Source organism: Mauremys reevesii, linkage group 8 (assembly GCF_016161935.1).
Source record: "Mauremys reevesii isolate NIE-2019 linkage group 8, ASM1616193v1, whole genome shotgun sequence".
Taxonomy (NCBI): Eukaryota; Metazoa; Chordata; order Testudines; family Geoemydidae; genus Mauremys; species Mauremys reevesii.
This window is the reverse complement of record NC_052630.1, coordinates 107,387,360-107,400,202: the sequence shown is the minus strand read 5'-3', so window position 1 is coordinate 107,400,202 and position 12,843 is coordinate 107,387,360. Positions and strand designations below refer to the sequence as shown.

Genomic DNA, 12,843 nt, shown 5'->3' with positions numbered 1-12,843 from the left:
CAGCTACTTTCTGGTTTTTATCTGACTTAGAAAGCTCTGCTCTCTCAGTGGAAATACAGGGTTTGTCTACACATCCATTAGACTCCCGCGGCTGGCCCGTGCCAGTGACTCAGGCTGCGAGGCCCTTTCATTGTTGTGCAGGCTACTGGGCTCAGACTGAAGCCCAGCTTCTAGAACAGTGCTCCCCAACCTTTTCGTCTGGCAGGCGCCAGACGAAGGACCATGGTGGTGGTGGAGCATCCGCCGAAATGCCGCCAAATTTCTGCGGCATTTCGGCGCGACGCCTCTCGATGATGTTGCTTGCCGCTGACAAGCGGCATCATCGGGAGGCGTCGCCGCTGAAATGCCGCAGAAATTTGGCGGCATTTCGGCAGATGCTCCACGCGGGCACCGCGTTGGGGACCCCTGGTCTAGAACCTTGCGAGGCGGGAGGGTCCCAGAGCTGCACTGCAGTGAAATAGCCCCTTAATCTGAGCCCCGCGAGCCCAGGTCAACCGGCATGGGCCAGCCGGCGCTTTTCTTTGCAGTGCAGGAACACGCAGAGAATTCAAGGGCAGGTTAGAGCTAGCCCAGCAGCGCACCATTGGAAAAGCTGGCTCCCCTTTCCTTCTCCACACATTCGAGTTGCATAGCACTGTCTCCTCCACATCTGGCTTCCTGGCATGAATCATGTTTTGACATCAAAACCAAAATTTACAATGGACCAAAATATTTCTTCCCCCTCCCCAGGACCATGTCATAGAATCATAGAATTCAAGATCAGAAGGGACCATTATGATCATCTAGTCTGACCTCCTGCAAGATGCAGGCCACATAATCCACCACCACCCCTCCCTGCGCACCCCCCCCCCCCCCCGGAGGGAGGAAAAAAAAAAAACCTCCAGGGCCACTGCCAATCTTCCAATTCCTTCCCCCCCCACCCCGGTCAGCTGAATGGAGAACCCCTGCATGACTCTCTCACCAAACCCTCTGGAAAAGGGAATATCATAATATACCATTGATACCATTGTACCCCAGTGTGGCTTTTTAATTAAACTATATTAAAAGCCCTATTATCCTATCATCCTATCATCTCCATCATACTTTAATCTTAAAGTCTCATGGAGTGGAGGTCCTCCTTCCCCCACTCGTTCCCTCGTTCCCCTGTTCCAGTGTCCTGATCCTTAGAAAAGAACCTTTTTTCAAATTTCAATTTCCTGTGCCTCCATGGAAGTTACAGTGGTGCATGCAGGAAACTTACCAGGCTTTTGGGAGGGCCATCTCATAGCCAGGTCTCTCTTCCCTGTTTCTCTCACCTCTCCAGCTGGGTAGGAGGGTGTCTTTTTTATATTTATTGGCTGGGCAGGTTCTGTTGCACTGCTGTCTGTCCCAGATCAAGCATTTTGGCCCTGCTTGAATCCCCTCTAACTAACAAAAAAGCAATGCAAGGATTTGACATCTTTAGTTCTGTCCAAGAAGAACCTGGGATTGTGAGCCATGTTAGCTGCTAACACATAGTTGTTTGTCCTTCTCTGATGATTGGTTCAGGCAAAATTCTGAGTTAACCACCAAATTAGAATTTTTCTTTGGACCAAAGCTGGGAATTGCTTATTTCATGCAGATTTCCATGTGGTAAAAGTTGCTCTTTCCCCAGTTCAGCTAGTGGATATGGCCACAAGAAAGGAAACTTTTAAATGAATAAGTTGAGGGCAAGAAGCCAAGGATTCTATTGGAGTACAGGCAGTGGCTTTTGATTACTAAACAAGGACTCCAAGGTGAGGTTATTTTGTGACTGTCGGGGTTAAAACAATAGATCTCCCTGAACAGCCTCTGGAGAAGAGGAGAATCCCTTTGCGGAGTCCCCTATTTCAGTCAAGTCTGGTGCCTCACTCAGTAGTGGGCTTCTCTAAACCTGATGAGATTTTTCTGAACAACCGTCAGAAAGAGCAGGGACCAGCTCTTGGGTGAGGTCTCAAACCCTGAGTCCATAGTTAATCAACTATGGGGTGCTGAGAGCCATTGAACCAAACTATAAACCCTGTATATAATGGAAACCACTTCAAGCCAGGGGATGCAGCAGCAATCCCCGCAGCCCTAGTTCCAGCACCAATCTAATCAAATGACTTGTGAGCTCTGAATTAAAATTCCTCACGGATGTGTCTCTGAGTGACTAAGACGTAGATAATTCCCCCCCTTTTCAGTCTGCTCAGGAGAGAGAAACTCTCACACTCTCCTGCTGACTTTTAGGAGTTGTGTCTCCCCCAGGGAAATGTAACCTCCTGATGCTTTTGTGGGCCTTAGAGGGATGAGAGGAGGGTCAGACATTGAGATGTGGTGGATATGGTTTCGGGATCACATGATGCTACAAGGCAAACAGAGAACCCAGTGGCTAGTCTAAAAATCTCATTATTTTTATTTTTAAGGTAATCTCATAATTTTTGGAGCCTAACTCATGACATCTGAATGCTCTGAGGTTAGCACTACTGGCACCGGGACTTGCTGTTCATTCAGGAACGTGACTGACGGGGACATACTGCAAATTCTCTTAGCCGCTTTACCAGAAAAGAGTTCAGGAAAGGCCTGAATCGCTCACTGCCAAGACAGAAACTGGCACCTGGGAGAGCCATAGGTGACCCCTACTGGGTCAGAAATGTTCCGCTTCTCACTGACCCAATAATAAAGATGGCTGAAGTTCACTGGTCAGTCTTGCTGATGCAGCAGTGAAGTTTTCTGCCTTTCCACTTAAATAACCTCGATGAAAATGTTAGTCAGACTTGGGCTGGTTCTCTCTGTGTGGTCATTGCCTGCCTGTTTCCTTACTATTTACTTTTAGCTTTTTCCAGAAGCCTGCAAACTTCAAGGTCAACCTGAAGTCAAGTCCAGAGAAACTGTGCAATGCTGCCCTGCTTTTGAATCTTCTGATATCTGGAGACAAAATCTGGCAGAATATATCACAGCAACTCAGGGTTCTTAGATAATATCTAGCCAGGATGGAGCAGCTTCTAGCCTGGCCTGGAAATGCAGGGAACTTGCTGAGATGGCTTTGGGTACAGTGACTGTGCCCTTCAAAGGATGCAGAGGCTCGGCTGCAGAATCATTGCATTGTTTGGCAATGACACATGACTCGTGTGTAGCTCAGTGGAGGGGCAGGGAGGTAGATGGGAGATTCCTTGAGTAGTGCCAGAGGGAAGTGAGGGATGAGTAATCGGGCTTCATAAACAAATGCAGCTGGTCCAAAGGGCTGTTCCTCTGTTTCTTCATTCTCGCTCCCCTGGTGTCACGCAGCAGCCTCTGCATCCCCATGCTGGCAGGAGCAGAGGTGCATCTCTGGCTTCCTTGGGAGGTTAGTCAGAGGCTGTCGAGCAAACAAGACGGCTAAGGGGTCAGGGGAGCTTAAGCTTTTAAGAAAGGAAGAAGCTAGTTTATGAGGCGTCTGGGAGATGCAGCATCGCATGGACACACGTGGCATGGAAATGTTTCCAGCAGAGGCATTTGAAGGGCCCAGGCTCCTATTATCTGTGAGTAGAGGTGCTCATGAGGGATGTCCCCACTATGATGTGTTGCACTCCCAGGAGTCTGCAAACATCCACAGCATCCCTAAGCACAGTTGCATTGTGCAGGCCATTGGGAGTATAATTGACTGGCTGTAGCTGGAAGGAGGGGGTTGATACTGAGTAATTTCCTCAAAGCTGCCCTGGCGTTTGACTGCCCACGTTTCATGGGAGTTGCTGAAAGCTGTGACCATCAGATGCTGTTTGGTGACCTGTGTGAAACAAATTTGGTGATTTGAGTCGGGTTCCCAGTGGGAAGGTGTGTGCTTCACAAAACCATCCGAGCGGTGAGAAACTTTCCATGCTAAATATCTTGTGGTCAGGCTAGCGTCCCATCCACACACAAGTGCTCGGAGTGGGGTGTGTGCATATCAACTCCAGTTTGGATTAGACTTGCTTTCAGCAGGTTTAGTAGAAACTGCTCCAGCTGGCACCATTTTAGTGCCAGTGTGGACGGCCTTAGAATAGTTCAGATAGCCCTGCCACCACTTTCCCACAGTCTAGCTTGGCCTCCAAAATCTCCCAGAATCCACTGTTTCCTGTGTGTCCATAACACTGTCGGGGCGTGCGTGTGCTCTGCATCGGTGCTGGCGCAGTCCTGCCCAAAGCCGAGCTCCTCGTGCTCTAAAGTGAGAGGATAAATAGCAGAGTTGCCCCACCCCTTCTTCTGTTGCTTACCGTCTGTGGTCAGTGATCGGCGCATTTGTTCCCTTCTTGTCGTCTGTCCTTTTCATCACTCGAGGCTTTTAAAATCTTTAGTTTAGTTTAGTTCTTTTTAGTTTTTTTCCAGTCAGCAAGGCCTCCAGGCCCTGCCCAGTACCGGGGAGCCTGTGCCAAGGTCTCTGCATTTTAAACCTTGCTCAGGCTGCAGAAACCTTTGCCTGTCAGTGACTCTCATTCTCACTGTCTCAGGGCTTAGGCGAGGGTCACAGTGGAGACAGGTGCCCCATTTGTCCTGTTTCAAATGCAGGCAGGGGAGGAAGGAGTGTCTCACTTACATCCTCATGGAAGCTGCCCTTGCACTGGCATCAGAAGCCTCTCGGTCATCCCAGGGTCGTTCTTTGACTGCTTCCCCATGTGCCCCCCAGCTTTGCCTGCAAACAAGAGCCACAGGAGAGCCCTGTCTGCAACAATCTCATTCCAGGCCCCTGGCTTCAGAGCAGCCCCAGCCTCAGATGCACAAGAAGAAATCAGTATTGGGCTCTTCTAAGTCCAGACCCCAGGACTCCTCTACAGCTGGTCATTCTGGTACGAATGGTAGAGTGCACCCTCCGGCTTGTATAGAGGAACCTGAGCCATCGATTCTGTTCCCTTCCAGGGACCATCGAGACTGGTTACCTCTCCAGCAGCAACGGAGCAGTTCTCCCTGCTCACAGTCATGTGTGTCTGTACTGACTACTCCCAAAGCTTATGCTGTGGCCAGCATCTTGTTTTGTCACCACTGATTCAGGGTGAAGTCCCTCATCTGGCACCGGCACAGCTGCTGAGACTGTCAGCACCTGTATGTTCTAATTCAGGGTCACCAGCGTTGGGCTTAATACTGCCTCCTTCCACTTCTGGTCAGGGACCACATTCTCTGCATGTTATGGGTGGCTAGAAAGTCATGCACACTTCCCCTGACATCAGTCTATATCTTGGTCACTGAGGACCCCACCCAGTGTGTCACCACCCCGGCTCTCAGAATACTCCAATTCATCAGACTCTGAGGCAGGCTATGGCGGGTGTTGTCACTGAGCGTTAAGAGCTTCCTCCCAATCTTGTTCTTGCTCCCACCCATGTGGGTTTGAGAAGACTTCAGCGAGGGGTCAGGACACCTGGACCAGACATGCCTGGGGACTGGTACCTTACCAGACCCCCTCTATTGGATACCCGGGGGATGCTTCCAGGATTCATGTCTCCATCACTATACCTCAGACACACAGTTCCCCCAGGAGAAAGACTTCTCCAGACAGTGCTGAGATCTGTGATGGTGGGAGCTAATCCACCTTTGGACTGTCAAGCTCAGAACTTACCTCAGCCTGCTCTGGATTTGCAGTCTGCCCTGGTAACTTTTGCCTCTCCTTCAGGTATCCACCTCATCAGCTGATGAGGCCATTGTACCAGCAGCAGCATCCTCGGTACTCGATGACTTCAAGACAGATCCGGAGCTCCACAGAGAATGGCAGCCTCAATGGGCAGTCAGGAGAATATCCACCATCTGATCAACATTCTCTGTCCCCCAGTGGTGGGAAAGGGAGCCCTGCCTATTAACAAGGCCATTATACACCTGTTCAAAACTCCCGTGGCCAAACAAACCAAATGTCAACACCAGGTTCCATTGCCAGGGTTTGCACAGCATGGTCTGCATCCCACACCTGGCTCTTTTTAGATGTGGTCACACTGAATGAGAAGACCCAGCAGGCCCAGGCTAAGTCTACCCCCAAAGACAAAGATGGAAAAACTCTCAACCTGTTCTGTGGAAAATTTATTCTACGGCAGTTTAGAACAGCACATTGCCAATCACCACACTCTGTTGTAGAGGTATTGCTTCTCGAAGTGCGAGGCAATATCTCAGTTTGTAAGCAAGCTGCGGGAAGGCTTGAGAGAACAATTTCAGTCACTTGTTGCTGAGGGCTGCCTCATCTCTTGATCCACTCTGCAGGCTTCTTTAGAAACAGCAGATTCCGCAGCCAGGGCTATAGCGATGGTGGTGATTCTGCACAGTTCCTCCTGTTTGCAGTCCTTGGGGATTCCGATGGACATGCAACAAACCACCGAGGACCTCGCCTTTGAGGGATGTGCATTGTTCTCATCTAAAACAGATGAGGCATTGTACACGCTATGGGACTTGACAGCAGTTTTGAAATCCTGGGACCTTTATACTCCAGTGGTGAAGAGGACAAAGTGTCATCCCTAATACCAGTCTAGGCAGCAATAATACCCCTTTCATCAGACTGCCCAGTCTAAGAGATGGCAGAGGTCCCAGAGGAGGAGCTTGATGCCTTCTGCTTCCTCAGTCTCTTCATCTCAGCATTGTCAGGACCTGAAGAAGCCAATTTGACTCTTGTGTCAAGGACAGCATACTACCCAGCCTAGACCTTGCTACCCTTCCCCACCTTTCCAGGACAGGATATCCTATTTCCTGGGTGCCTGGCAGTCCGTCACCTTGGCCACATGGGAGATAAGCATGGCGGAATCAGGATATCCTACATTGTCTTTCTATCCTCCCACCTCCCTAGCCACTCCCTCTTCAGCAACCCCTGTCACAAGTCTTTACAAAGATGAGATGTGCAGACCCTACATTTCTTGGGAACCATAGCAGAAGTTCCATTTCTGTACTGGGGAGTAGGGGTGTTATTCCCCTTATTTTCTAATACCCAAAGCTCAGAACCATCCTAGACCTTTGGAAGCTCAACAAATACATCAAGAAGATAAGGTTCTTTATGGTATCCTTGGCTAAGATTATCCCCTCCCTGTGCCTGGGAGACTGATATTCTGCCCTCGATTTATAGGAAGCCTACTTCCATGTGATGAGGTTCGTCATGGGAATGACCATTATAGAATCATAGAAGATTAGGGTTGGAAGAGAACTTAGGAAGTCATCTAGTCCAACCCCCTGCTCAAAGCAGGGCCAGTTGCAAACTAAATCATCCCAGCCAGGGTTTTGTCAAGCCTGACCTTAAAAACCTCTAAGGAAGGAGACTCCACCACCTCCCTAGGGAACCCATTCCAGTGCTTCACCACCCTCCTACTGAAATAGGTTTTCCTAATATCCAACCTAGACCTCCCCCACTGCAACTTGAGACCATTACTCCTTGTTCTGTCATCTGGTACCACTGAGAAGAGTCTAGATCCATCCTCTTTGGAACCCCCTTTCAGGTAGTTGAAAGAAGCTATCAAATCCCCCCCTCACTCTTCTCTTCTGCAGACTAAACAAGCCCAGTTCCCTCAGCCTCTCCTCATAAGTCATGTGCCCCAGGCCCCTGATCATTTTTGTTGCCCTTCACTGGACTCTCCAATTTGTTCACATCCTTTCTGTAGTGGGGGGCCCAAAACTGGACACAGTACTCCAGATGTGGCCTCACCAGTGCTGACTAGAGGGGAATAATCACTTCCTAACCTTTAGATGCACATTTAGATGTAGCCAGGCTGGGCTGCAAGGATCATTCTGCCATGATCTTGCTTGAGCTTGAGAATGACTCTAAGAATCAGATAGTAGCGGGTATCTCCCCTAAATGTGCCAAATGCAATTCTGATCCCCCTGTAGTAGACAATCTCCATTAGGCACCCATTCATGTTAGTGTTTGAGTGGTTGTTAGATTTCACTTCAGTGAATTTTTTTTTAACATTACAATGCCTTTGTAGGGGGATGGGAATAACTCTGCTTCTACAGTTTGTGGCATGAATTCTCAGTTGGTGTAACTTGCACTTTCTTCTGGCTCCTTCAACATCGATGAGACACCAATTTAGACGGTGTTAGACTTGCTTATTCACACTCGTATCCCCTTATCAGTGACGTGTAACTTACACATCACCTCTGAATGTGGCACATGAGATCCCCTTGAGTTCAAGTATCTCACACCCTGAGAGTCTAGACTTAGAGCAGCTACTAGGAGGATATAGGAACAGGTAAAGTTCAGTGGGTTGCCGCTGCTCCTAACGGACACTTACTGTCAGGTCCTCGGCGTGTAAGTTGCACTCGTAGACTCCCTGACTTACTCCACCTTGCACATAATCTTCATTAAAGGTGAAAACTTGTTTGAAATGGTCTGACCTTTCTAATGCCTTCTTTTCTTTCTCCCCAGATAATCTGATCAAAGCCATCCTGTCAGCAACCAAAGAGTATCGCCTCACTCCAGCCCTTGACAGGTAAGGTGAGACCCTTCTGAAGCAGAAGGAGCAAATAGTGACACTTCATCACATTTCCTAAACATCCCAGGAATTGCCGGTGCTTTGGACATAGGTCAGGAGCTGAGAATAGAGTTCTCATTCTAGTGAACTCCGGGAGCTTTGTTAGCTCAAACATACAAAGGGTACGTTTACATTTTGCCTGCTTCCTAATTGTTTGCTTCTAAAAGCACAAAAGTAACGCGTACCATTGCATAGCTACACCCTCCCCTCATCCCCCAGCAATGTACTGGCAACACAACCAAATCACGCAAAGGTTTATTCAAACAAAAGAAAAGGGGTGCAGCTTGTTCCGACAAGAACAGTTCACTAATATATCACTCTTAAAGCTGGTAGGTGTGACTACAGTGGTTGAGTTGGTGATAAGATGGATGTAGGAACTTTTATGGGGACTTGAAGGCTTGAGCTGGTATAATGCAGATTTGTGTATTCAGAACAAGCTCCTTCAGACTTTCTGGTCCTATCATAGAGCTTGTTCTGGAAAATCCTTGGCATGTTTATGATCAGCTGTCTGATCCTTTACCCTCTTGCATCCTGAGCCTTCCCCCCTTGTTTGACCTTCAGCCTTGAATCATAGAATATTAGGGTTGGAAGAGACCTCAGGAGGTCATCTAGTCCAACCCTCTGCTCAAAGCAGGACTAACCCCAACTAAATCATCCCAGCCAGGGCTTCGTGAAGCTGGGCCTTAAAAATCTGTAAGGATGGAGATTCCATCATCTCCCTAGGTAACCCATTCCAATGCTTCATCACCCTCCTTGTGAAATAGTGTTTCCTAATATCCAGCCTAAACCTCCCCCACTGCAACTTGAGAACATTGCTCCTTGTTCTGTCATCTGCCACCACTGAGAACAGCCAAGTTCCATCCTCTTTGGAACCCCCCTTCAGGTAGCTGAAGGCTGCTATCAAATCCCCCCCTCACTCTTCTCTTCTGCAGACTAAATAATCCCAGTTCCTTCAACCTCCTAATCATTTTCATTGCCTTCCGCTGGACTCTCTCCAATTTGTCCACATCCTTTTCGGGGGGGGGCAAAACTGGACGCAGTACTCCAGGTGTGCCCTCACCAGTGCCGAATAGAGAGGAATAATCACTTCCCTCCATCTGCTGGCAATGCTCCTACTAATGCCGCCCAATATACCATTAGCCTTCTTGGCAACAAGGGCACACTGCTGACTCATATCCAGCTTCTTGTCCACTATAATCCCCAGGACCTTTTCCGCAGAACTGCCACTTAGCTAGTCGGTCCCCAGCCTGTAGCGGTGCATGGGATTCTTCCATCCTAAGTGCAGGGCTCTGCACTTGTCCTTGTTGAACCTCATTAGATTTCTTTTAGCCCAATCCTCCAATTTGCCTAGGTCACTCCAGACCCTATCCCTACTCTCCAGCTTTCTACTTCTCCCCCCATCTTAATATCATCCGTGAACTTGCTGAGGGTGCAATCCATCCCATCATCTAGATCATTAATGAAGATGTTGACAAAACTGGCCCCAGGACCGACCCTTGGGGCCACTCTGTTTGATACTGGCTGCCAACTAGACATCAAGCCATTGTGGGGAGGGATAACTCAGTGATTTGAGCATTGGTCTGCTAAACCCAGGGTTATGAGTTCAATCCTTGAGGGGGCCATTTAGGGATCTGGGGCAAAAATCTGTCTGGGGATTGGTCCTGCTTTGAGCAGGGGGTTGGACTTGATACCTCCTGAGGTCCCTTCCAACCCTGACAGTCTATGATCACTACCCATTGAACTTGACAATTTAGCTGGCTTTCTATCCACCTTATAGTCCATTCATCCAGCCCATACTTTTTTAACTTGCTGCCAAGAATACTGTGGGAGACCGTATCAAAAGCTTTGCTAAAGTCAAGATATATCACATCCACCACTTTCCCCATATCCACAGAGCCAGTTATCTCCTCATAGAAGGCAATCGGGTTAGTCAGGCATGACTTGCTCTTTGATTAACTCCCTCACTAAGTGTTAATTTCTGGACCTAGGGTAAATTTTTTCAGAAGCTCTTAGGTGGCTTAGCCCTGTTCTTTACTGAACATTCTCCCACTTTGATCTCCCACTAACAAAGTTCTTGCTTTCTGACCAATTCATTTTTTGCCTCCTGACCCCTTCTGAGCTTCCAGTCAGACTTTCCATGACCACCAAACTCATCAGCATTCCTGATATCTCTGCAGCTGTCAGCTGCCTCCCCACTCGCCTTTGCTTTGTTGCTTCCAGAGCAGTAGCTCTGCTGTAGTTAAGGTGGAGAATTGCTTACTGTTTAAAATATGACTATTCTAGGTGCTCTAAAATGCACATCTGGATCTAAAATCTGCAGACTCAGATTATCCTGAAATTTCCTGTGCCTCATGGGAGTGTGGGGTGGGCAGGGTTAGTGTCCAAATTTGGAGTTCTTTGAGAAAGGGGCTCTTGAGATATAGCCCCCTTTTAAGAAATCCTGTGTTTAGAAAATTACCGGGTTCTGCAGAGGGGTTTTTTGGCTCACACCTGGGGCTCAAACAGTTGTTCTAATCCTCCCCAGACTGATCTCACCCACTCGGGAATGATCTCAAGTAGTGCAGGGCTTGCACTGCTCCTTTGGGGAAGCAATATTTCAAAAGGAGTTGAGGGTTAAGGTTGTAATTCCAGCTCCGTTTGAGCTGAACGGACACACTGAAGAGGGTGAAGTGCACATGTGCCACAAGACTAGTGCTCTTTTGCAGGTCAGAGGCTTTGCAGGCAGACTTATGTCACAGTAATTGGGTGGCTCGAGGGGACATGCTGTGGCCCTTTAACCTGAGCAGCATTCATGGCCTATGGTTTTGAGTCCGAACCTTGGCAGCTTTTTGAGACTGTTGAGCATGTTGTTATGTCTCTGCCTGCGTTGATTAGAAACTTCTTTAGGAAGTTTTTCCCTGAGACCAAAACTTCTGGTTTAAGAGCCAGTATTTCAGAGTTCTCTAAAATCCACGTGCAGCCTCTGATTCTACGTTAGATGTGTTATCAAGGAAATAGGCATTAATTTAACAGACAACGGACTCTAGTAAGTAGTTAGGGTAATATAATCACAACTCATGTTCCTCACCTGTTTCTTGAACAATGTGACTGAATGGGATCAAAGGAAAGCAAGTCACTGGGTTACTTCATCAACTCTAGAGAGCTGGAAAAGCTACTGTTGCAGCATTATTTTAAAAGGGTAAATGAGATGACATCAGTTCTGGGCAAAATCATGGAAAGTTTAATATGGAATAGAATCACTAAAAAGATGGTATCTCAACTAGTGCAAATTAACATGGGTTTTATGGGAAATGAATCTTGTCAAGCAAATTTGGTATTTTTTATGAGATTACAAGTTTGATTGATAAAGGTAAATGTGTTGTGTAGTTAGACTTCTGTAAGACATTTGACTTAGTCCGAATGACATCCTGCTCTAAAAAGAGTATCACTATACAAGATAAACGTAGACCATATTATATGGATTAAAAGCTAATTAAATGAGGGATTTCAAAAATTAATTATAAATGGGAAATCATTATCTAGTAGATGTGTTTTTAGTGTGGCCCTGCCGGGATCTGTTCTTGCCCCAATGTTGTTCAACATTTTCATTAGTGATATGGAAGAAAATAGAAAATCAAGACTGGTAAAACTTGCAGATCACACAAATGGGTGGAGTGGTAAATAATGATGTGGACAGGTCAGTTATAAAGGCTGCTCCAGATTGCTTGTAAACGGGACTCATTTGAACATGAGCTTCCAGCGTGATGGTGTAGCTAAAAGAGCAAATGCGATTCTGGGATGCCTCAGCAGGAGGATATTGAGTAGTAGGCAGGTGGCATTACTCCTCACATGGCACCAGTGAGACTGTTACTGGTTTCAGCACTTCAAAAAAGATGTTGAAAAATAGAATGAGTTCAGAAAAGAGCTATAAGACTGATTCAAGGTATGGAAAATCTGCCTGAGAGTGAGACACTTGAGGAGCTTAATCTACTTAGTTTATCCAAGAGAAGGTTAAGAGATGACTTGATCATGGTCAAAAAGACACCTTTTAAAAATTGGCAGTCAGATCTTACTGAGGCAAATAGAAAGGAGCCTAAATCCTGGCACGTCAAATGCAAAAGTATAGTTAGGCAGGCCCAGAAAGAATTTGAAGAGCAACTAGCAAAAGACACAAAAACTAACAGCAAATTTTTTTTTTAATATATCACATGTAGGAAGCCTGCCAAACAACCAGTGGGCCACTGGACAGTCTAGGTGCTAAAGGAGCACTCAGGGAAGACAAGGCCATTGCGAAAAGCTAAATGAATTCTGTGCATCAGTCTTCATTGTAGAAGATGTGAGTGAGACTCCAAAACCTGAGCCATTCTTGTTAGGCAGCGTTTCTCAAACTTCATTGCACAGCAACCCCCTTCTGACAGCAAAGTTACTCCATGACCCCGGGAGG

General features: G+C 47.3%; 1 protein-coding gene across 18 annotated transcripts in view; it reads left to right on the top strand.

Annotated features, from left to right (window-relative positions):
• Nucleotides 1–12,843, top strand: part of ST3GAL3 (ST3 beta-galactoside alpha-2,3-sialyltransferase 3) — a 369,636-nt gene that overhangs the window by 255,877 nt on the left and 100,916 nt on the right. For all 18 annotated transcript variants that reach the window (XR_005583508.1, XR_005583506.1, XR_005583510.1 and 15 more), the window contains one exon: nt 8,315–8,378. Coding sequence is in view for 13 of the 18 variants with exons in the window: in XM_039483732.1 (XP_039339666.1) it covers nt 8,315–8,378 (64 nt within the window). In the remaining 5 variants the exon portion in view is untranslated. The remainder of the gene's footprint in view (nt 1–8,314; nt 8,379–12,843) is intronic.